At 37.0% G+C, this 26231-nt stretch overlaps 1 protein-coding gene across 3 annotated transcripts; it reads left to right on the forward strand.

Annotated features, from left to right (window-relative positions):
• The first annotated feature begins 1045 nt into the window (after positions 1–1045).
• pik3cb (phosphatidylinositol-4,5-bisphosphate 3-kinase, catalytic subunit beta) lies at positions 1046–25304 on the forward strand. Of its 3 annotated transcripts, XM_058418518.1 has the most exons (24): positions 1046–1387; positions 7997–8146; positions 9323–9506; positions 10337–10565; positions 11479–11699; positions 11821–12003; positions 13180–13347; positions 13733–13822; positions 13920–14171; positions 14257–14353; positions 14500–14630; positions 14719–14769; positions 16407–16595; positions 16686–16807; positions 17086–17229; positions 17330–17429; positions 18350–18540; positions 19551–19660; positions 19815–19893; positions 20719–20886; positions 21191–21314; positions 21410–21555; positions 21675–21807; positions 22535–25304. In XM_058418518.1, the coding sequence occupies exons 3-24, from the start codon at positions 9357–9359 to the stop codon at positions 22664–22666; spliced, it is 3210 nt and encodes a 1069-aa protein (XP_058274501.1). In that variant the 5' UTR covers positions 1046–1387; positions 7997–8146; positions 9323–9356; the 3' UTR covers positions 22667–25304. The 3 variants fall into 3 exon arrangements, with proteins under 3 accessions (XP_058274501.1, XP_058274500.1, XP_058274502.1); XM_058418517.1 differs by lacking the exon at positions 7997–8146; XM_058418519.1 differs by lacking the exon at positions 7997–8146 and having other exon boundaries at positions 13736–13822.
• The last annotated feature ends 927 nt before the right edge of the window (positions 25305–26231 follow it).

The following is a 26231-nucleotide window of genomic DNA, read 5'->3' on the forward strand; positions in this document are numbered from 1 at the left end:
GCTAATGGGTGAAGGAAAAAAATAATAAATCACAGCACCAGTAACTTACAAGGATGCTCATGGAAGAGCTAAAACAAAGACTGCCATCCCAAATGAAGTTTGTAAGCAGGTATTACTATAAGAACAGTGCAATGTGAGTTTGTCCATAAACAGAGTTACAGCACCAATAACTAAAATCACAGCACCAGTAACTTACAAGGATGCTCATGGATTCAAGATTCAAGAAGCTTTATTTTCATTTCAACCACATATAGCTGACGCAGTAGATAGTGAAATGAAACAACGTTTCTCCAGGACCTGGTGCTACATAAACATACAACAACAATAGCAATCCATTACGTATGGAAGAGCTAAAACAAAGACCCAAGCAAATGAAGTTTATAGCTAGATATTACTATAAGAACAGTGCAATGTGAGTTTGTCCATAAACAGAGTCACAGCACCAGTAACTTACAAGGATGCTCATGGAAGAGCTAAAACAAAGACTGCCATCCCAAGCAAATGAAGTTTGTAGCCAGATATTACTATATGAACAGTGCAATGTGAGTTTGGCCATAAACAGAGTCACAGCACCAATAACTAAAATCACAGCACCAGTAACTGTAAGTAAGGATGCTCTAAGCACCAATAACTAAAATCACAGCACCAGTAACTCTAAGTAAGGATGCTCATGGAAGAGCTAAAACAAAGACCCAAGCAAATGAAGTTTGTAGCCAGATATTACTATAAGAACAGTGCAATGTAAGTTGTATGTCCATAAATGGAGTTTGCATAGCAGGCAAGAGATTTAACAAGAACTGTTTAGAGTTAGGGGCAAGTCGGCTTTCACAGAATATCGAATGTTATATATCATATCACAAATGCCTGTGTGTCAGAAGCTGTGTAGCCTATAGAGGACAACACATGGACTACTTTTCACGTCCACGCATTTCACTATGGTGCGGAGTCATTCATCAACTTCCTGGGACACGCCTCAAACTCTGGGAGGCCGGACAGGGACGTGGCTCGAATTTCGGGGGCGTTTCAAAATTTGCGTTTCCGGTTGAAATCACTGCACCAGCGACTGTGCGCGAGCTTATAGAGGGAAGGCAACTGGTTTAGCTGTGTTATGAAAGTGCGAAAGGGAGGGCCTTTGGTTAAGTGTAGTTGAAACGAAAGGAAACTGGAAAGCGACTTCGTTTCCTACTGATTAACCAGGAAGTATGTGGACCTTGTAAACCATGGTCGAACTTTTTCGGACCGAAAGATATCAGTGTCAGCTCTGAGGCTGATTAGGCCCGAGTCTTTCCTCCTGCCGGGACCTTTGGAGTCTAGTCGACGGGCAAACTATTTCCGTGTAGCTTAGAAGTGGACTCACGCTTCCGACATTACGTATCGACACCAGAAGGTAAACGCCTGGCTGTTTCTCAGTCGTTGATGAAAAATGCCGATAAGATCGTTGTGTGTTGACATTTTGTGCGCCTGGCGGAATCTTTACCTCTTTTTCTTTTTACACAATATCTTCTTGTTTGTGTGTGTGTGTGTGTGTGTGTGTGTGTTGTATAATGTGATCGCCGGTCTTGTGAAATTCCACAGTTCCTCTAGATCCTCATTACCGTGTAGACAACGTGAAGCATTTTTTTTATTTCAAACTTCTTATTGTGATCGTAGTCTAAAAAGCTGTCAACTCAGTGGTTGCCATATATTTTAAAGAATTTATTACGCATTTCAGTGGTCAGACGCGTAAAGGCCATCAGGATGCTCCGGGGTTTTTTTTTTGTTTTTGTTTTTTTTACCCAAATGTCAGCTTTTTATTTTAAGTTTTCTCATAATAAACTTTTCTGTCACGCTAGCCTGTAATATGGAAGCGTGTTTTTAAAGCCGAACTAAACACACGATGTCAGTGCTTCAAGGAAGGATTCAGTGGAACAGAGTAAACACTGAGCTATAAGCTATTCATGTGGGCCTGCATTGAAGGGTGAATGGGATATTGTCCCCTCTATTGTCCCATTTCAGGTGGACTCGTGTGATTTAATGTGATGTCTTCCTTCGGATGCCATTTCTAAATCAAATTCAGTGTCTGTTCAGTTATTCCCTTATTGCTATGTATGTATTCCATTCCTTTTTAAAAAATAAATCATTATACAGGTTTCCACAGCTGTCTTGCACAGTATATTGGAGTTAAAATTAAATTAAGAAAGTGTAGATGTATGGCGAGGTTTTTATTTTCTTTTTTTGTTTTTATAAAGTGCTGTTTTTCCTACACCGGTCGCCTGATTTGTATGTAAACGGCCTCAATTTTTTATTTTTTATTTTTTGCAGAATATAAACCTTCAGCTGCCTTATAATATGGCACACAGATGAAATAAAAACAATAATGTTGTGTCAAAGGCATTTATAATTTCCTCTTTTAATCTCCTTTCATACAATGAGACATCTACTTTTACTGTATGTAATTGTGTAGCCAGTCAGTTTCAAATATTATGAATCTAGAGAGTAATAATAAACTTACTGATGATTATATGATACTGATAGTTGGCATATCCCGACACATCGTTAGGATTGATGTGAAGGTGCTCTACTCATCTAGAAGATTTCACTAGGTAAAAATAAGCCTAAAATCTAGATATTAAAAAATACATGCCAACAGAAAGCTTTTCTATCAAGTGTGAAATGACCATAATTGACCTCTAATGTAGCTTTGAAAGATCATTAATATAAGTCTCAGGTCATCATTGCAGCATAGTGGCCAATGTAATAACGTGTTGCCAAACATTTGGGTTGTTGGTTGTCAGTCCTGTTGTTACCCTTATATGAACTGTTATGGATGCACATTTTTCAAGACACGAAAATTGTATGATTCAATATAAAATAATTCTGGCATAGGTGACAAATAACCCATACGACTTACACTCACTAGAAACTTTAATAGGAGCACCTGTACTTAATTTCACCTGTATCCCTGTTCATTGACATGCAATTATCTGATCTTGTAACAGCAGTACAATGCATAAAATCATGCACATACAGTTCCATTACATTAAAAAGTAATATAACCCTTATAACAATGGATGCTATCACAAAGCAGTTTTACAGAAATCCAGATAGAGATGTTGGCTAGGAAAGTCTCCCTGAAATACCCTGAGAGGAACAAGACTCAAAACAGAACCTATCCAGATAGTGCGACTATGAGTCATTACTCTTCCTCATCTGTATACTATACCAAGTGTCAAGCGGATATTTAGTCTAGCCATCAGAGTCATTTTCTGCACACTTCAGTTAATGTTAACATCAAACATCACAATGGGGATAAATGTGGCACATCATTGCTGCCAGACAGGCTGGTCTTTCTTAGTTTTGGTTTTTCTGTGCATACTGAAGGCTCAGATAAGCAGTCTCTAAAGTACTCAAATCTGCCATTCTGGAAGCAACAACCAGGCCACCTGTATCTGCTGCTGCGATTGAGTGTATGTGTATGAAATGAGACAATCTGTTTTCCATAAGTTAAACATATCCTTTCAAATACAAAAAAGCAGCTTACTAGGTGAAAAGGCATCCATTCAAGACAGAGATGTGCTGTCTGTCAGATTTATTAGATCATTTCAATGGGTTTAATTTACCAACGGGCATCCGGGATTTTAAATGGAGTTGTACAAATCGGCATTGAAAGTATTATTTTTCTTTTTAGTCAATTACTTATATTTAGGCGCTCACAACAAGCTAAAGGCTATTCGGCCACCAAATAATTAAAAGGTCTTTCGTCTAGGTTCTATTTGTTAGATTGTATAAAAGTGCAGGGAGTGTTTCTTTTTTTTGTCTTTGAGTTACCCATGAAAAAAAAAAAATCTACATAATACCCTTACACTCACCGGGAAAAAGGATCACTAGCCAAGCCAAGGTCACTTAATAACAGTACTATTCAAGTAGCACATGAGGTCACACTGTCTGTTACACAGAAGTTATTATTAACACAGTCCACACAAGGAGGAGAATTGTGGTCATTTTGATTTGTAGTTTTGAAATGTGAATGATTCTGAAATGAGACCTGCTTATCCTTTTGATCAGATTTAAGTCACTTTCAGATCTTCTGACCAAGAGAGGGATAAAATAAATGATTCTTTAACCTTAACAACCAGTATGCTTACATCACTATCGTGGCAGTGATCCAGATTATGTGCACAGGCCTGACTAGGCTTGTGACTCCATGGTGCGTCACTTTTTCTTTTTCTTTTTTCCCAGTCTGGTGTTTGCGCTCATGCGATAATCCTTTGTGATCTGATTGTGTTGAAGTTTAGTGTGATTTAGCATGGTCTTTACCTCTCTTGCCCCTTCCCAGCTGTATTATACTTTTTGTGGTGTCTTTTGACACCTCCTTTATGTTGATTTTCCCACAGTTTGTGGGTTACATTTTCCAAAAATGTTAGGTTTATGAGAATTTAACTGTCCAAAAGCAAAATATGTAAGATGTTTTATTTATGCTGCATGAAAAATATGGACAATAAAGCTAGCTCTAGTCGCTGAAAGAAAATCATCACACAGCACTACAAACAACCTTCTAGAGTACTGAACTTCCCCTCCATAAGGGTATGTCAGTATCAGAACAAATGTTATTTTCCAGGTGCAATAATGTGTCTAATAGTGGATGAAGGAAAGTTACTTTTGTAGCCCGAGCAACAGCTAATCTATGAATTCTACAGGAGTTATAGAACGTAATTTCTTAAAAATCATAAGGACATGGACTCCACTAGAAATGAAGAGCCCAAGTCTTAACACTAGAGCAGCGCACAAATGTACTGTGTACATTAACCACTCTTCCTCCCAAGCACTAAGTGCTAAAGCAGAGACGTCTATTTCCACTTTACCGTGCATTACCCTGCTACTCAGGGGACATAACAGGGTAAAAGTAATAAAGGCTCTTAGGAGAAGGGAAAAATCATTTTCCCACTGCAGTTAAGCTTTCCCCTTGTCAATGGCAGCTCATTTGTTTGTGTTTGAGGAATACAGTACAGAAAAATAATAAACAGAAAAGGCACAGCAAAAGCTTTATCTGTCAGCTTTACTGAATGCCAAGTTATATTTGCCACCTTCAACAGGTGTTTGAACACCTATCTATCTATGTATTTATATATATGTATATGTGTGTGTATGTGTGTATATAAATATATAATATATATATATATATATACACACACACACCCCTAATAACAAGTAGCCAAGGAAGGTGATTTTATACCTCGTGTGTCTCTGCATGCATGTCAGGATGCCATGTGCGGACCTGTGCACAGGGCACAGTATCCATACTTGCATAAGTTTCCTCTAGGAGGCAATGTTACTTGAACATTTATGTTTTACGATTTAGATTAGATTAACTCAAAATGTACATGTACAAAGCCAATGTTTACTTCTTAAACAGAGTACACGATCGAAAGAACTAGTCGTTGGAGTAGACAGAATCGATGTAATTTTTGGGATACATGTAAACAATATCTTCGGAAGTTGCAATCGGATTGAATTCACTCAGACTGATGAAAATGGGCTCATGTAAGCATGTACTCAGCAATACGAGAGGCTGTTGTATCATAAATGTTTTTAGTCAAATTGAAGTAATGTAGCGCTTCATATGACGCAGTCGTCAATCACCTTCATTGCTGAATATTTTTATTATAGAATTTGATCAATTTTGTTAATTAGTTGTTGGTACTCATAAGTCTGGTCTCTTAACCATTCTACTCCTTCTGCCAGTATCCCTTGGGTTACTCTTATTCTTAAAGAAAATGACTTTTCCCTGAATTTAATAGTTTGTCTAGCATTTAGATGTTATCACTAATTTAGAACCTATGCTGAATGCTTCCATTGGTCACTACTGCAGGTTTAGACCACGACTTTTTGACCATCTAAATTGGTTGGATAATTTGTCACCTGACTGAAATGGAGATCGCATCTCATGCCATGGCTTTTATTTTAGTAATAGGCTTGTTTTCCCTTTTCCAAAGACTTGGCTCTGATACGTTTCCTGTTGGGCTGCTATGATAACAAGTTCCTGTCAAGAGTAGATAGAGTTGTGCAGATCTTATGACCCATTAGATGTTCAGTTGGCCTTGTCTCTGTGCTGCTGTTTGGGGTAGCTCTGTAGTACGCAAGCACCAGATGAGGATCTTTCTTTTTATGCACTTTCCCTTGCAGCACATGTAATATGTGTCAAGATTAGCACATGGGCCAGTTCTTTGAATTCTATGCTGGTGAACTACAGCCCAATTGTCACATACTTTTTCTTCTCCTGTCTCATGCTAAGAAAAATAGCTTTTACTGGGTTAATTTTAGCAAGACTGTGAAATCTCCCATTGATGCCAGTCTCGCTCCTTGCATTTGCACCATTATTATTATTAATTATATAAGATTTAAACAAGCACACATTCAACTTGTTGGTTGTGACCTAAGCAGCAAAATTCATGGTTCTTCATTCAGAAACAGGATGTTGGTTTCTGTCTGATTCTAGATTTGAGAGAGTTAAACTGGTTCCTGAAAGCCCTTCCCTATTCATTATACATATAACATTACACTGTAACATCATAAGAGCACATGAAAGTATCCAGGTGATACTCACCACACATTAGTTGTGTTGTGTTTACAGAATAACAGTACGTATATAACTAGCGATAACCAAGTCACATTAAGGGTTGCACATTATTATGCTATTTTTGTCTATAGATAGAGGGAGAGTGAGTGGGATCAGTGGCCTCTTGTACTTGGGCAGCTGCATCTGACAGTAGTTGTGACTGTGGTGGCTGTGATGTCAACAGTCAGGGGATACAAAGAAAGCTGAACGGCTTTTTATACACTCACCCACACAAAAATGCATGCACACAGTCGGAGCTAGGGTAGAGGTTAGAGGGTTGACCAGGCCCATGAATAGAGCAGTTCTCATAGTCATGTGAGAGCACTGTGTTTATGTTGTATACAACAAAAACAACATACTAAAACTTTTTTTTTTTTCTGAAACACATACACTTTTCTCACTTTGCCAAAACGAGTACCCAGAACAGACAATTGGGCATTTGGCATTTTAATAGGGCCTTATTTGCTATAAGAATGGCTTCAGAAGTAATTACACCTGTTTTGATTTTGATAACTCCTTCTTTCTCTCTGTTCTAATTTATTTTCTCTCTGGTGTGCACATTTTTCAAAGATATATAAAACTCAGGAAAACTGGCATGGGTTATCTTGTTACAACATCCTGGTTATTGACCAATGTTAACTTTCTAAACTTCCTGTTCTACATGTCATTTACTGGGTCATATTCTTGATGGTTGAATGGGATCTAATTTTCTATGCACCAATTCAATGGACAATGGTAGACAATGAAGCCCTTTTCTGTCATTGTCTGTATATCTGTATATAAACAATTGGTGATGACTATTTCTAGTTACTTGTGTAGCCAAATCTAGTTTGCTAAAAGGAGACCTAACCCTTAAAATGACATGATAATTCATGGTAGTGTTGCCCACTGCTTTTAGAATTTAGAAGGCACATTGGTAGTGACCTTCGATGTCTTCCTATTTCATGCAGGGCAGTTAGGACATTGGCAGATAAAAGATGTTTTATTGTCACAGTGTAGTGAATAGTGTTGTCGTCTCAGGCTCCCTAGTTTGATCCTGGACTTGAACCTGTATACAGGCGCTCCCAGTCTGTTTGTCCAAAAAAACATGTTGCTTGGTGTAAACAAGTGTGCAAATGCACAGTGTCCTGTCTGGTTCCCTGTGTTCAAGAAATAAAATCTAGATCTTTAATCCTGTGATGGCAGATTGGATGAATGGATGAAACCTTACATAATTTACATGCGGTTTTTTATTTATTTTGGATTTAAGTAATATTGTTAAATGCATTCAGTTAACGTATCCATCATCTGCTGCATTTCACTCTTACCTGTAGCTTGCTCTTTGCTTTTGATTGTTAATTAAGTTTTCTTTTTTGACTCATGCCCCATTTACCATGCTGAAATTAAACTGTGTCTGTTCAGATTTTAGGTGAGAGATTGAGAGAAAGCACGGCTTAGGACAATTTAGAATTCCATTTGTACAAGTCCAGACCTGTGCAAGAATGCAGCATGAACAGAGACAGAGAAGGGGTGTACAAGGCAGACGCTTGTAAAGAAAACCTGCATTTGGAGGTAACAAACGTGGAGTTATAGGTATAGGTAGGCCTCTGATGTGTGCCATTAGAATTACTCATTCCCTCCTCAATCATTGAAAGCATGGGTGACACTTCTGTAAAGTCGTAAAACAAGACGTACCTATTTTTTTTCTTCTAAACTGTTGAAGATCTATTAGAGACAGCGCCAGTTTGATATCCGGTATCTGTATTGGAACAATATCAGCAAAAATTGGCTATATGGCGGGGGGATATGGGGGATAAATTAAGTTCGCTTCTTTAACAGAGTTAACCTGAAATATCAGAACTGCTTATACACATCAGTGACTTTGTTATGGTGTGCTGTAATTTTGCACACAGCTGCACTGTAATATAAATGAAATAATTCACAATTTCTTTGTGTGCATGGAATGTAAGTCATGTTAAAAGTATTTCATCCTGAAGGGTAGGGAATATTTGAGCAATATGACTATGTGACTAAGACCATCTAGTCTTCTATTAATAATCACTTGCTATAAAGATTAATACAAAAAAAAGGTGCTGCTCAACAAAAACGTAAAACCAATGGTAAATACTGTACTTCTTCAAACGAATAGAGAATTTGTGGAATTTCTGCAATAAAACACTATGTTCAAACAGTACAATACTTTAAAGACGTTTCGCACTTTTATACAGCCTGGTATTCTGGGCAAATCCTCCATTACTGGCACATTATATTGTATCAGAGGACTAGTAACAAGAAAGATTTGGTGGCAGGGATATTTCCTGTAGTATTATTATAACAAAGCAGGGCAAGTTTAAACTAGTGGTAAAGCTAGGCATGTCTATGTAACGTTTTCCCAACTAGATAATATCGTTAGCTATAGTATTTTTATTTATTTATTTATTTTTTTTTTTTACAATAATAGGCTAGTGATATTACTATTTAATAGTTACATATATGTAGTCTAAAAATATAGCCGTATTAGAACCTATAAATATGGCCGTATTCCTTTTTGAAAGTTTTTCCTGTTGTATGATACATGCTGATGAATATAAGATGATTTTAACAGATCAATTTAAGGTGGTCACAACATAAAAACAGTAAATCGAATATATTGTTTTTAGAAGGATTTATTGCTTATGGATTGTAGTGTGCCGTTAGTGCTAGTGTTTTTGTTGAAATGTGTCACATTGATTCTTGTTTTGTATTCAGGGTCCCATGGTTTGGTTGTGGTGTGCTCTCTGCCATGCCTCCCGCCATGACAGATCAGCTGGATGTGTGGGCGGACCCAGTCCTGGATGGAAGCGATCAGGTGACTGTGGATTTCCTGTTGCCTACTGGAATCTACATTCAGATGGATGTTCCCAGAGAGAGCACCATCCAACAAATCAAGCAGGTGTGTGTTATCATGAATCATTCTCTCTCTCTCTTACAAATAGTCCTTTTTTATCTATCTTTACCCATTCATTTATTTACAAATTTATAGATAAGTATAGGTTAGTGATCATATCCTTACTCCATAACCTCACCATAAAAAATGCCTGGTAGGTTAGCACCTCTTTTTCCTAGTCAGTGTTTGTACATCATACAGCAGACGTCACATGTTTTTATTCCCTAAACGGAAAAGTGAAGTTGTATTTTATGCAAAGTGAGCATGTAGGTGTCCTTTCGTGGTGAAGTGATTGCTGTAGAGATTGCTTACACATGAAATTATGAATGTGTCATTTCCTGAACAAATGATGATCAAATAGGAAACAGTGCTTTTAGCCATTACAAAATCTTTTTGACCTTTCTCCACTTTGAAACATCAGTCATTTTTTCCCCCTAAAAATGCAGTGGGGTATTAGCAAGACTGTTTATTATATTTGTAGAAAAGATTGCAAAATTGTAAAAATCCTCACAGACAAAATTATGACGGCACATTCCACACGTTTATTATTTAAAGCTTACGAAATGCAGTGAGTAAGATGAGATGGGTAAAATATTGTGCAAATTTTGCATATAGGTTTATTTTTTCTCTTCTGACACAAAAAAAAACGTTTTAATTTCTGTTAAAATGTGAATGCATGGTTTATTGTCATTGTCTCGGGTTTATTGGGCTGCTGTTCTCATCATTCTTGTTCCAGTTGAATTAACGAAACTTGTGACAGTATTAAGAACACTACACAGTCTTTTCATTTCTGTCTAGATCCTATTTTGATTGTTTTATTTAATGTATCTTTGTAGATGCTATGGAAGCAGGCACAGGTGTATCCTCTTTTCTCCCTGCTTGGGGAGATGGATGGTCACATATTCGAGTGTGTGAACCAAGCTGCAGTTCATGAGGAGCTGGAGGATGAGAGCAGACGTTTATGTGATGTTCGTCCATTTTTGCCTGTCCTCCGGCTCATTACGCGTAACTGTGGCCGCGCTGAACGCTTGCTTGACTCCAAGATTGGGGTCCTTATTGGAAAAGGTAAAACGTGTTACAGCACAAATATTAAATGTATTATTGACTAAAATGCCAATATTAGTGGTTCAGTAATGGTTGTACTGCAAATTAGGCAAGCAGAATTAGGACTCAGCAGCAGAATGTGGGTGTAGAAAATATGATCCAAAATTTATCAATTATATTTCAGCTTGACATGAAAGGACACAGAGTAATATATAGTCCATTACATTTATTTAATAATAAGCAATGACAAACAATTTATCTTAAAAAGACAACGTTATCAATGCCATAATAGTTTACCTTCTATTTTATATCCTGTATTGTTAATAATAAACACAGACATATCTTCATTAGGAAACTGACTAATGGATAAGGGGAGTGTTTAAATCCCTGCACAGGAGCCTACACAAATTAATGAAGCAAGAATAATTAGAATAAATAATAATATAAAACTTTACTATTTATCTGGAAAGCATAGGCTTTTTTGTGCTTTTTAGCAGTAAATAGTTGCTAGCACAACACATTTCTTTGAGTTTAATGTGAGCTTAGACTGTGGTCATCTCTCTAGCCTAGAGAGATGCTTTTATATTTCGGATGCCATGGTTTGGTTGTTGTTCGCTCTTTGCCATGCCTCTTTCCATCTACTCTTATTAGTATAGTCCAAATATTGCATAATTGCAAAGTGCATAATTATTAAAAAGACTGCAGTATTAATAATGTCTGAGAAATCACGTAATGAAATGTTGAGAAAATCATGAAACCATAAAATTATATTAAATCGCAAATGTATAGTAAAAAGGAAATGTACAACTGATTTAAAAAAAAAAAATAAAAAATTTATAACCAATTGTATGTTTTGCTTTGATTGATTTAATTATTGAATATTATGCCTTTTTATTACAAAAGCATGTATTAATGATGCTTTTATCCTGTGCAGGGCTCCATGAACTGGATGCTTTGAAGAACCAGGAAGTGAAAGATTTTCGTAGCAAAATGCAACGAATTAGTGAAGAGAAAATGCAGTCAGTACAGATGATGTCGTGGGCAGAATGGCTTCAGAGCTTCTTCTCTCCCCAGATAGAGGTGGGCCCAGTTGATGGGTTCTGTGATAGGAATGAGGGCTGGATTAAGATCACCATGCACTACAACCAGTCACAGGTACACTTACACACTAAATTAAACCCATAAAGATGCTCAGTGTGGAATCCTTACTATTATTCCATTTGTCGCTTAGATATCCTTTTCATCCTCTTCATCCAAATTCCTGTTTCTTCCCCAGGACACAACAAGCCTAAAAGTGCCGTTGATGTGTACTGTACCTGAGCTTATGAATCAAGCTCTCAGAAAATGGCTAACTACACATGGCTTGGGAGAAGATGAAGACTCTGTTGGTAACTACGTCCTAAGGGTCAGTGACAGGCTGGAGTTTTTGTTTGGAGAACACCCACTTATGTATTACAGAGTAAGTAACTCATATATGGGTCATATATGTATGTAACTCGTATATGTATTTATATACAGTATTTATATACAGTATTTATACACCAATCAGGCATAACATTGAGCACTGACAGGTGAAGTGAATAACACTGATTATCTCTTCATCATGGCACCTGTTAGTGAGTGGGATATATTAGGCAGCAAGAAGCAGGAAAAAACGTCAAGTGTAAGGATTTGAGCGAGTTTGAAAAGGGCCAAATTGTGATGGCTAGATGACTGGATCAGAGCATCTCCAAAACTGTTGCTCTTGTGGGGCGGTCTGCATTGGTCAGTATCTATCAAATGTGGACCAAGGAAGGAACAGCGACAGGGTCATGGGTGGCCAAGGCTCATTGATGCACCATATTTTTTATATATATATAAAAAATATATATATATTTTATATATAATAATGCTTTGTGTATAATATTCTGGTAAGCTGTATATTGGATGCACTAGATTACAGTATTAACATCTCTGCCAGGTACTTCGGTTTTACTCTACCTGCCAAAACCTTTAGGGTAAGGTTGATTGGGTGCGCTAAATTGTCCGTGTCCACTCATGAGTATTTGTGTCTGCACGCATGTGGTGCGACTGGTATTCTATTCAGAGTGTGTTCCTGTCTGTGCCCTTGGTCTATATATAGCAGTTATGAACACATTATGAATAAATGCTTATTATCTAAGTTTTGTGTGTGACCTTTATTGTATATTAACATTATTGAAGAAATGCTAATGTATACATGGCACTACAAATGTATAAGATGCTGCACCATAGCTGGGGTTTTTTAAACACTGTACATTTGCATTGCTTGTTAAATTTTTTGTTTGTTTGTTTTTTATTTTAGCGTGTGTTGTGGACGTAGTCAGCATGAATGTTAAATGATTTCATGTGTTAAGTTAGACCTAAATGAAGCTGAATTACAAAATGGCTGTAAGAAAATGTTCCCATGAATTACTTAATTCATAATTATTTACATATTTATTATTTATATATTTTGTGTGTGTGTGTGTGCACATAATGTATATTATGTTCATAATTTATTGCATTACATAACTGGTAATGTTGCCTGTGCTTTATTGGGCATGTCATGGCACTAGGTTCTTCTGTCTGCCTCAAAATGAAATTGTATGTTGTGTGTATGCATTTTTGTTTGCAGTATATCAGATCATGCTTGCTGTCACAAGAGATTCCACATTTGACATTAGTGCATTTTGATCTGGTGAAGTCCTTGTATGAACATGAGATAAGCAGTATTGGAGCTGTACTGTCAAGGAAGTCATCAAATCCTCCTTTACCCCTTCCCCCTAAGAGGAGAGGCCCATCTGTAAGTAAAAACAAGCTTTTGAATTTTATAAGCTGTCCCAACACATTTGGCTGTTTTTCAAAATTTACCTCCATGAAAAGAACAACAAATATATGGCCACTCTTTCATATGCAAATCAAAGATGTGTGTCTATTCTTGAAGTATTATTTTCATATTAGTAAATGCAAATAAAATGCATATATAGTATTATTCTGAACTCTAATCTATGATAAGGAAACCTGACCACAGAAGGTGGATTAAATTTTTTTAGACAGCTTGCATTCCATGTCATATTTGTCACACAGTTGGTATCAGGCATAGTTAATTCTAAATAGTTATAGTTAAGTATCTATATGCCTGAATATAATTACATTTAAATTAATAAATGCTTTTTTTCTCTTTGCAGCAGTCACATACTTGCATTTGGGAGGTTCAGCCTGTTTTTAAAATAACTTTAGTAAAGGGCATTAAGGTCAATGCAGAAGAGACTGCAAAGGTAAGGCTTACAACTTTGCATGTGAATGAAACAGCCAGCTACTACATTCTGGCCTAGATACATCTTAGTCACGCAGTGGCTTGTCTCCTCCTCTTAGGTACAAGTTCGTGCAGGCCTATTCCATGGTACAGAGCTCTTGTGCAAGCCAGCTGTTAGTAGTGAGAGCAGTGGTCGTTCTGAGCACATCTGGAACCGGACTCTTGAGTTTGATATTGCTGTTTGTGACCTGCCACGCATGGCTCGCCTCTGTTTTGCCATTTATGCCGTCATGGACAAAGTAAAAAAGCAGAAATCAACCAAGAACATGCAAATGCACAAATATCAGACTATTCGAAAAGCTGGAAAAGTGGTAAGAGTAACATAAATGCACTAAATAAAATGTAAACATAAAGACACAAAATGATTCTTATTTATTTTATTCATGCCTGTCTTAGCATTATCCAATAGCATGGGTGAACATGATGGTGTTTGACTACAGAGGACAACTAAAAACTGGCGATATCATCTTACATACCTGGTCCTCCTTTCCTGGTGAGAAAAGCATCATTCTCTCTCTCTCGCTCACTCACACACACACACACACACACCTATCTATATATAATAGAATAGCACTCTGACATGGCAGCGACTGTACAGAAATGGAAAATGTATGATTATGGCTTTTGTGTTTATCACAGATGAGCTGGAGGAGATGTTGAACCCTATCGGAACGACTCAGACAAATCCATACACTGAGAATGCCACAGCACTGCATATCCACTTACCAGAATACTCAACACACCCACTCACATTTCCCCAATTTGACAAGGTATATACAGAGAAACCTATATAGGATTATGATGTGTGGTGTAATAACATGATATATCTTGTTAACATTAACATTATATATCTTGTAGATCTTGGAGAAAGCTGCTGATATTGTTGGATCCTCTGACTCTATGTCAATGGTTGGTGTACACTTACACACACACACACACACACACACACACAGTTTTGATCTATCACATTTTCACATCTTTTGACCCAAATCTTCAGTGTATATCAAAAACAAAAGAATTGGCTTTGCCTTTCCAATACTTTCAGAGGAGCCTATGTATGTAAGTTGATCATAAATATGAAAAACTTTAAAAAATAATATTTGCTAATTAAAGATAAATGATATAACCTTTGGATTTTTGCTCTGTTTGATTAGAAAATACTATTGCAAAAGCTGCTACGACAGAAAAATTTCCTGTTGTAGGTTGTGCTGGTCTCTTCCATATCTTCTCCATTACTATCCTTTCTGTCAGTTCATATGTTTAGATATGTTTAGCATTTAAGACCGTTGAACTGCTAATTCAGTGCAAAATTAAGCATTGCACACCAAGTAGCATGCTGATATAGTAACAAAACCAGTGATGTAGTGAATTACTGTTTAGAAGTGTAGCATGTAGATTGGGATGCAGCATTTGCATATTGCAGAAGGGTCACGAGATATGCTGTGTGCATCAGTGTGCCTCGCAGTGTTGCAGAGGAAAAGAGTCTTTGTGCTCCCACTGACCTGTGACTGTGAGTTAATGATGTTAATACTACACTCCCTCATAATTTGAACTAATATTTTAGATATTTGTTCAATTTGAATCTCTCATTTTCTTACACACACTATATATATCTATCTGACTGACATCATACTCCTTATTTTCAGTGTGGGTTCGATGCACAATCGCTATAAATAGGCTGACTATAATTTTTCACCAAATTAGAGAATGAACAAGACTTTTAGTGTTTAGCCAGGAAAAAAAGCTAATGCCAAGATTCCTGAGATATTTTTTTCCCACTTTCCCCCTCTCTCTCTCTCATTTTTTCTCCCTCTCCTGATTTTAAGACTGTGTGTATCATGAATGTATTTTTTTTTTTTTTAATTAATCCTTGTTTGCACAAAGATTTTTCTTCTTCTTTTGTGAATCAGCAATACTGCTTGCTGCCTGCAACCATGGTTATAATGAAGGTTTAATATAGTAATGGCATTTTGTTCGCTACAGAAATTATTTGTAGGTTGGGCTGGTGATGAAATCACACTCTTTCCGTTCTACATTGTGGCTTTCATGGCAAAGGCACTGCAAGCTTTTGTTGCTTTTAGTTCATGCATTGTTTTGCCTCCACCCTCATCCTGTCCTTGGTTTATGTGCCTCATTCTTTCTGGTATTAACTGGTTTTGCTGATTGCATCAAGCAAAGAGCGATAAAGTCTGGTACTCAAACAGGATAAAGAGGAGAGCATACTGTGTATGTCTGTCTGTCTCTTCAGTTCTAAACTGGCTGAAGTGGCTAAAAAACATTCAGACTTGCTACCAAACAGACTTATAGGTTCATTTATGTGGCTTCCACTGCCCGTCCACTCTGCCCTCAAACTATGTTCATATGTTTGTCCATAGACAAACTGGAAACAAGTCACATGCTTTCTTTTTGTTTTGTTCCTAAAATATGCTTGGGAACAGTGCCAAGGTAAACACTAAATACATTTAAATTCAGTAGGTGTAGTATAACCTTGAGGTTGGTAGCATATAAGAATATTTGTCAACTACCAAAAAATTGTCTGCGTGCAGGGACGAGGAGGGAAGAAGTTTTACATCGAGTTGAAAGAGATCATGGAAAGGGATCCACTGTCACAACTATGTGAAAACGAGAAGGATCTGATATGGACTCTGCGCTACGATTGCCGAGAGAACTTCCCACAGTCCCTCCCTAAACTATTACTGTCTGTCAAATGGGGTAAACATGAAGACATGGCACAGGTATGTAAATAAACATGTATACACAGATGACTTCCTCCCTATTCTCTTAGTCGTAACTTTTCTGTCTGTCCCTCCTCTTGTTATCTCCAGTTGCAGGCATTATTGCAGATTTGGCCTAAAATAAGTCCTCGGGATGCTTTAGAGCTACTGGATTTCAACTATCCGGATCAGTATGTTAGAGAGTATGCAGTCAGTTGTCTGCAAGATATGAGGTACGTGCTAAACACTCTCAAGCTTGTTTATACTGACAAACATGATCACGCCTGTGATAATTAAGATTCGATTTAATATGAATTTCAGCATTAAGATTTTTTATTTTATTTATATATTTTAGTTACTTCTTGTCCCTTCTGTTGTCCACCTTGGTTGATTGTTATAAGTAAAATGAATATTTAGTTGATTATCACTTACTTTGCTGTCCCTATTGTAGTGGGTGTACAATATTCTGTTGCTCATGGTGATTTTTGTTCCCCTTTCTTTCCTGCATCAGTGATGAAGAGCTGTTGCAGTATTTGCTGCAGTTAGTGCAGGTGTTGCGCTACGAACCATACTATGACTGTGCCCTCACACAGTTTTTGCTGCAGCGTGCTCAGAGCAATCGTAAAATCGGACATTTCCTCTTCTGGTATCTTAGGCAAGTGTTTTCATTGTGTTTTTGTGTGTGTGTGTGTGTTCATTCCAGGCTTAGCGTCTATTATATGATATACAATGTATTATATTCTGTGTGTTTTCAGGTCAGAGATACACATGCCAGCTGTATCTGTGCAGTTTGCCCTGATATTGGAGGCATATTGTAGAGGCAGCATCCCCCACATTGAAGTGCTTAAAAAACAGGTATCATTACTAAATGACCAGTAAAACAGTATATGAAATCTAAAAAACTTCATGGAGCAAGATCATTGACATTATTAAACAGTATTGTCTTGAACAAGCTATAATTGGACTGTTCTGATGTCTAAACATTTAATATTAATATAATATTAGTATTAAGCTAATATTATAAGGCTCTTAGTGACAGCAGCAGTGCTTAGAACTACACGGGGGCATGTTTAATATTACAAAAATTAGCATTTTAAAGGAATAGTAGAAATGCAATTTAGAGATCAACCAACGTCATGGTAGAATTTTTTTTTAATCATTGAACCCATAGCACACACAGTCTGTGTGGACTGTGTATTGCAGAATAGTGGAGAATTGCTGAATATTTTTGTTGTATGTAGAGATGAGGAAATTTCTTGATATGTCCACACCAGAGCAGTTACTTATGCAGTACTCTGTGCCAGAAAACTGGGTTAAATGCTAGCTTGCCCTTGACTGCTCTATTGCAACAAATGGGATAAAGTTCAAAAATACAAACTTTACACTGTCAGTTCTTGTATCTGACACGGTTGGAAAATGGGTACCTTTAAGTTTATAGTCTAAGTTCATGGAAATTTAAGATTTCTTGAAAAACTAATTATAATGCTTGTAGAATCTTAGTTAAAATATGATTATACCTATAGGCAGTTGTATTGCTAGATACATTTGTAAGAGAATCAGGTATAAAAATGACTAGAATCTGCTTGTTTACGATAATATAAACCTACCATCATTGCATCAAATGCGACATTTGAGTGTGTCCTAAAACACAGAATCCTGCCTCTTTTTCTTTTTGACTTTAATCGCTCATAATTTGTTGAAATTCATTGAATATACACAAATTGCAAAGATTACAGATGTTATTTGTGTTTTTTTTTTTGTTTTTTTTATTGCAGGTCGAGGCTCTTGGTAAGCTAAAAGCTGTGAATGAGTTGATCAAACTGGGTACACTAAAAGCAAAGAATAAAACTAAGGAGGCTCAGCTGAAGGAGGCCATGATGAAGTGCCTTAGACAAACAGGCTTCATCGAGATCCTGTCAGACCTCCACTCACCACTGAACCCCCAAATATTGCTTGCTGATGTCAAGTAAGAAGGCTTTCTTTTACACATACAGACATATATACTCATTAAGCAATATATTTACTCATTCATACAATTTTCTGATCGGTTTAAATATTACAGCAGTGCAATGCATAAAAGCATTCAAATAGCTTTGTATAATGTTCATCATCAATCATAATTGGGGGGGATTAATTCTTTTGAGTGATTTTGACCATTACATGGTTGTTAGTCAGTATTTTTAACTGCTGATCTCCTGGGATTTACATGCACAACAAATAAAATAAAAAAAAAAAAAGAGTCTACTCTGAATGGTGTAATAGGGAAAAAAACATTCAGTGAGCTGGAGTTTTGAGCATGGATATGTGTGGTTGTTGAGAGAGATCAACAGAAAATGGCCAGACTGGTTCGCACTGACAGAAAGGCTACAGTAACTCGGATAACCACTCTGGTAATCGTGATTAGCAGAAAAGCATCACTTGAGGTGAACTTTGAAGTGGCTGGGCTACAACAACAGAGCACCACGTCGGGTTCTAATTCTAAGCCTGGAAAAATGTAGCCTGGTCTGATGAATCTTGATTTCTTCTAAGGCACACAGATGGTATGATCAGAATTTGGCACCAAAAGCATGAATTCATGGACCCGACCTGCCTTAACTACACAGTCCAGGCTGGTGGAGATTTTCTGGGGACACTCTGGGCCTGTTAATACCAAAATATTATTGCTTGAATGTTTTTTTTGTATTGCTGCAGACCATGAACATTCCTTCATGGCCACAGTTTACCCAAATTTTCAGGATGATAATGCACCATGTCACATAGCAAAAGTCATCTCAGACTCAATGTCACTGGGTTCTCAGTAATTTTTTATTTTTTTTTGAAGACTTTCATGTATTGCACTGCTGCCACATGATTGGATGATTTGAACAGTTACCTGAATCAACAAGGGTACAAGGTGTTCCTAATAAAGTGTCCATTCAGTATACTATTTACTGATAAACTTTAACCACAAACTTCTTATTTCCTCTCTTCCTTTAGTGTGGAGAAGTGCAGGTACATGGACTCTAAAATGAAGCCTCTATGGGTTGTTTACCATAACAAGCTGCTGGTAGGAGACACGCTGGGAATCATCTTCAAGAATGGAGATGGTGAGAGACCGTGAAGAGGGAAGGATATGGATAAAGAGGAAGAGAGGTGGACATGAATGTTAAAGGGAGGGGCGGAGGCATAAATAATTGTGTTCAAGTGCATAGGAAAGTCAGTTAGTGGCGACTAAAGAAATCAATTGCTTTTTATTCTCAGATCTCAGACAGGACATGTTGACTCTGCAGATCCTAAGGTTAATGGATATGCTGTGGAAGGAAGCAAATCTGGATCTCAGGTAGTGTATACAAAATCTAAAGTCTTTGAGAAAACTGCAGAGTCACTTGATAAAGTTGAAGATTTGATTTTAACTGTATTAATTGTTTCGGTTAATATGACTATAGGTTTATATTTACAATACTTGCCAGTTGCTTTAATGAATGCTTTAATTGTTTTAATTCTGAAATGCAATGCAGTTATTTAAAATGCATGAGGTCTTTGGGCTTCAATTGCAGACTGTCATTGACTTCTCTGTTGTACAGATAGGGGAAATTAAGAGCAGAGAAGAGCATGTTCTTTGTATATTGAGAGATTGTGAGTCCAGTCAAGCTGTGCTAGAGACTTAAAAGGAGCAAGGTACATAGTGGTTCATGTGCAACTTTCACAGATGAAAACCCCTTTGTATATCTCCATAACCCCTACAGAAATCCTACACCTTAAGGAACACTGAAGTCACTATTGATGACGCACCTGAGACAAATAATTTGCACTATTCCAAAAGACTGTTTTAGCAAGTTGCAAGCACATGTAGAAATGCATTTGAAATCCAAAGCATAGGTAATATTATTCTCCTTTAATAATTAAAAAATTGTTTAAAATAAATTGGACTGAATAGGACTTCAGTCCTTTGCAGGGTACCACACACACACCTCCATCTCCATAAAAGAAAAAAAAAAATACTATACATTTGTTGATTTGAAAGAGTTTGTGTGGAAGGTTCTATTTGTTGTTCTGTTTGTTTTGTGTATTAATTCACCTAAATAAGGTGTTTAATCTCTTGATTTTCATGATGCATGCTTTTTCTTTTTAACAAATAACTTTGAATCATATATTTCGTTTACAGAATCGTGCCTTATGGTTGCCTGGCAACAGGAGATCGCACAGGGCTGATTGAGGTTGTGTCCTCTGCTGATACCATCGCTAACATCCAAAAGAATAGCAGCAACATGGCAGCTGCTGCAGCCTTCAACAAAGATGCTCTGCTCAGCTGGCTCAAGGACAAAAACCCTGGGTAGGACATCAGTTGTAAACAAGTGCAAACCTGAATAGTGTAATGGTTTCGCTCCTTTTTGTTAAATAGTAGCCTCCAACTATTAATAAGGTTTAAAACACAAGTTTCTCCTAAGCAAGCTGTTTTTACAGTAAATATGTTAGCTACCATAGGGGTTTTTTTTATAAAATCTGTGTTTAATTTAATTTGACTAATTTTAAGTTCTAATGCCTACTTTTTGTTTTGTTATATGCTCCTATGAGTCTTATTGATCATACAAAGAAAATATATAGGATGAAAAAAGTGAGTGCCTTAATGTCTATAGTGATGCTCTGGAGAAAGCCATCGAGGAGTTCACACTGTCTTGTGCTGGTTACTGCGTCGCCACCTATGTTCTGGGCATCGGAGATCGGCATAGTGACAACATTATGGTCCGAAGCACTGGGCAGGTGAGCTTCAGAAGAATCTCTAAATATAAACCTTTTTTTTTATATGCTAATTATTCACCCAGACATTTTTGTGTGTGTGTGTGTGTGTGTGACAGCTCTTTCATATAGACTTTGGTCATATCTTGGGGAACTTCAAATCAAAGTTTGGAATCAAGAGAGAACGTGTTCCATTCATTCTCACACATGACTTCATTCATGTCATTCAGCAGGGCAAAACTGGGAACACTGAGAAATTTGGCAGGCAAGTCATTGACAGCATCTCATCCACATCTACATCCAGTGTATTGAATCAGCTTTTCTAGCATGGCCACAGTCATGTCTCCTAATCTCTGTCTTTGTTATCTGATTGTGTGTGTGTAGTTTTAGGCAGTACTGTGAGGATGCTTATCTGATTCTGAGGAAGAATGGAAATCTGTTCATCACACTCTTTGCCCTGATGCTGACTTCTGGTTTACCAGAACTCACCTCTGTCAAGGACATTCAGTACTTAAAGGTACGCTGTGTTGGATTACAAATTTATAAAATGTTAAATCTAGGTTCCAACGTAACAGTATATAAACTGGAAAAGTTATGTACATTGGGTTTTACATTTTGAGGTAAAGATGATGACATTCTAAGAAGATCCAGTCTGGCAGCCCAGGTGTCTGAGACATTAACCTTTTGTCTGTATGTACTTCCTGACCACCGGGCAGGGTCCCAGGTTAAATGTGAATGCTAATCTCAAGGCCAGACTGTGCCTTTGTCTCTATGATAATGTGAAGGTCTGGGTGATACTGTAAGGCTGATTGGATTAGCACCTATGCATTTGAATGACACTGTTATGCTGATGAGATCAGGGCTGGGGAAATTGGCTATCTCGAACATTTTTTCTCCTCCAGCATCAGCACCATCCTTTTCCATTATGTAAGCAAAGGGTTGACCGTTGATCACATGAAGTATCCGATATTAGAGACTTTGTTTTTCTGGTTAAATGAATGCATTATCTTGGTACTTGAAGTGCACTTGTTGAAATTTTAAGTGTAATCACTATTTATTCTAAAAAGTTGCATAGAAAAGTAAATGTGATTTGCACCTATAGAAATATTCTGAACATAAACTCTACATCTGAGGCTGCCAGTCTGGGCATTGTCCTCTGATCTCACTCATGAACAATGCAGCAAGGCTTACTGGATCTTTCTGTTGTTGTGGTTTGTTTTTATGCGTGTGTATGTGTGTTACAGGACTCTCTTGCACTGGGTAAGACTGATGAAGAGGCGCTGAAACAGTTCCGGCAGAAGTTTGATGAAGCTCTTCGAGAGAGCTGGACCACCAAAGTAAACTGGATGGCTCACAACGTGGCACATCCCTCCTAACAGTCTTAAACCAACAAGGAACTAAATTTAGGAGAATGCTTGAACACATAGTTGAACCAAAATGCACTATGTCTTATAAAAAAAAAAAAGTTGTGAAGACCATTAAATGGTTAAATGCGACTTACTCAATGCAGTTAGCACAAAAAGCTGCTGATGTTCAATATTTTTATGACTTTGAACAAGAAACATGAATTCACAAAAAGAAGGTGGATGATTAACAAAGGGAACAAAGGAGAAGACAAACAAACGGTCAACTCACCCCAACCTGGGAAAAAAAGCAATCTTCCACATTTCAAAATACTGTTCCAAAGTGAAGCACACTGACCGGAACAATGTGAAGAATGGACAGCAGTTTTGCTTTGGAGCGTTTTTTTAAATTGTCATTCCACCATCTTGCAGCCAAAATAACTTTTTAATCTGCAAACGCAGTGACAATTTCCTTGGAGCACAGACTAGAAAAAAGGAAATGGCACATGGAGGAAAACCGAACTTGTTGGACCTGGAAACAACACAGAAATAACACTGAATGCTTGTCAGGTGACCATGAGTGAAATTGTTATTGAAGAAAAAATATAAATTATTCTTATTTGTCATTCCAATTTAAAGCTAAAGTTTGGAATATAACTGATTATAAGAATACGCCTTTATTGGCCACCAGTTGTTGTTGTTTATAGCTTTTTGTTGTTTTTTTTTGGACCTCAATTTCATTATGTTCACCTGTATATAAAAATCAGAAGCATAGCCCACTTACTGTTTCTCTGACAAAACCATGCGCTATTAACAATATTGTGACCGCCATTACTTAATTGAAACGAGCAAATATCGGAAGATGGGTTCACTTGAATAGTCTAATTCATGTTGTTCATACTGCCAATAGGATGATTTTTAAAGCATGTGTTGCTACTTACTATTTTTAAATTACCCAATATGTTAATGAGATCAGAATGCTGGAGCAAGAAACAAATAATAGTATTTTAGTTCAGATAGATATTTCAGGGATTGTACCTTCGGTAGGGCTCCGCTGCCTTTAAAAGATATATATATATACACATTGGAGCACAGGCTCACCGAATGCCAAATGGGATTTACTGTGCCTTATACAATGGAAAAATTCTACTGTTAGTATGAGACTACTTTAAAGAAAGAGGTTTCTAAACACTGGAATTTATTTGACCACAGTTATTTAAGAATTGTTACATGTTTATATTTATTTTCTTCTTTTCTGAAAGGTTTAGACTACTTCTAATAGACTGTATCTGAGACTACTGAGTTTACTCACAGAAACATTCAGCAAGCAAATACTTTGTAATGCTATGTCAGAGCCAAGAAATAATCAATTCCCTCTATTCCGTGTAGTGGAGCTCAATAGATTCATTCAGTTCATGTTTAAATACTATATCAGAAATGTAACGATGCACTAACACAGTGATGTCATAAGTTTAATGTGATTTTAGGTGCAGTTGACTACAATCATGGTTATATGAAAATTCCTATTAAGCTTAAAGACCATTTCAGTGAGCATTTGTGCCCATAGAACATTTCATTTGTTTTTGTTTTGTTTGTTTTTTTTAATACAAAATGATATTTACACTGAAGGACAGTGGTTTTCGAGGATGATTATGCATCTGTCTCAAGGACACTTTCATGCGAACTGCACAAAAACTGAAACGAAGCATTTTGTTTGTCTGTAGCAAAGACATTTTTTTAAAAAGTGAAAACAGCCTTAACGACAGATATCTATACCATACCAGTGGATGTTTTATATTGTTGATAACCTGCTGTGTATCTCCAATGCTGCTCAAATTATCCCATACACACATAATTCACCATCCACTTTATTCATTATGCATTATATGTCATGCAGTTATCTAATCAGCACAATGCAAAGACAGATGCAGGTCAAGAGCTTCAGTTAAGATTCACATCGAAGATTACAATGAGGGAAAAAAAAAAGTCTGATACTGTTGCAGGAACATTAGCTTGCTGTTGTAGCCCGTCCACCTCCAGATGTTTTGTACATGCTAAGATGCACACTATAGTTGTAATGAGTGATTGTATTAGTTACTATATCCTTCCTGGCAGCTCGATCCAATCTGGCCTGCTTCCTCTGACATCTTTTGTATTCACCCAGAGAACCCAATGTTTTACTTTGTTTTTCACACAGCGGTTTATGAAATACGAGTTTGTGAAAGTAGCCCATCTGTTACCCACATCCTCACCAAAAGTCACATCAATATCCCAGAGATCACACTTTTTTTTTTATTTTCATTTTTATAACTGAAGCTACTGACCTGTATTTGCATGATTGTATGTATTAGTAAGTATGCGTACAAGCTGCCAGATGACTGACTGATTAGATAACTAATTTAGCAGGTGCACAGGTGTTCCTTATAAAGTGGACAGCGAGTAAATATATACAAACTGCCTTAGAGAATATTGGTGCAATATGATGTATCCTATGATGTGCAAATTTGGGTTAATGTGTCTGCACTACTGCTGCTGTATGGTATGCTAGCCTTCGATTTTCTCACACACTGAAACTGTTTCTCTCTGATTCTCTGACTTGTTCTTACTGATATCTTGTCATAGGAATGCTATTAAAGTTTTGGCATTCGTTTTTTTTTGTTCACCATTTTACTTTTGTGATTGCTGAGTCTTTACCAAAAAAAAAAAAAAAACAAGATTACTAGGATAATAAGCAAATAACACAATGTTTAATATTTTTTTTTGTTGTTAAAATGTAAAAAGTCACCAGGCATCTACTGAATATTGCACTGTTACAAGGTATACTGTGTGTTTATTTAAGTATTCGAGTGTTCAGTGACAAAGCTACAGGGTTAGATATCTGAAATATTTTTCAGTCCCAAATGCTTACTTCTCCATGCTTAATATGACACATACAGAGTGCAGCTTATTATGTATATGTTTTATGAACATCATTACAGCACATTTGCCACACTTACAGGGTAATTTTACCGTTCACTGTGCACAGAGTTTCTTGAAACAACCCCAGTGAGCAGCTAATTTCAGATAGAAAAATAATACTGGCCAAAATCTGACCTGTATATTTGGCCCACGTTCTGCATAGTATTATGCCCAAAAATTGGCCCAAAGTGTATTAGCCATATCTGTACTACAACTGAGCCGTTATCACCACATTTCATCGACCACATAGTCCAAACAGAATCTACATCATCCATCCATCCATCCATCCATTGTCTATACCCACTTATTCCTAATTAGGGTCACGGAGGTCTACTGGAGCCTATCCCAGCGCACACGGGGCGAAAGGCAGGGGTACACCCTGGACAGGTAGAATCAACATCAAACAACACATTTTCATATAATGATTTATTTTTCATACTGAGCAATGCTTGTAGTATCTAGACGAATGAAAAATATTTTTATCATGACTACGCCTCAAAAATGTGCAAGCTATAGGGGAAATCAAAGGGGGAAACCTATTTAAAAAAACTGTTATGAAATAATAAATATAAAGGCTGCATTAAACAGAAAAGCTTATATAAGGAAGTTATATATGTAAACATATCTAAAACGTTTAGAT

This window comes from Hemibagrus wyckioides, linkage group LG20 (assembly GCF_019097595.1).
Source record: "Hemibagrus wyckioides isolate EC202008001 linkage group LG20, SWU_Hwy_1.0, whole genome shotgun sequence".
Classification (NCBI taxonomy): domain Eukaryota; kingdom Metazoa; phylum Chordata; class Actinopteri; order Siluriformes; family Bagridae; genus Hemibagrus; species Hemibagrus wyckioides.

Bases quoted from the DNA above. Each gene is read 5' to 3' on its own strand.
- pik3cb (XM_058418518.1), top strand. From the start codon at position 9,357: ATGCCTCCCGCCATGACAGATCAGCTGGATGTGTGGGCGGACCCAGTC. The intron at 13,348-13,732 runs GTAAGTAAAAAC...TTCTCTTTGCAG, and splicing joins CTAAGAGGAGAGGCCCATCT to CAGTCACATACTTGCATTTG. The intron at 17,230-17,329 runs GCAAGTGTTTTC...GTGTGTTTTCAG, and splicing joins TTCCTCTTCTGGTATCTTAG to GTCAGAGATACACATGCCAG.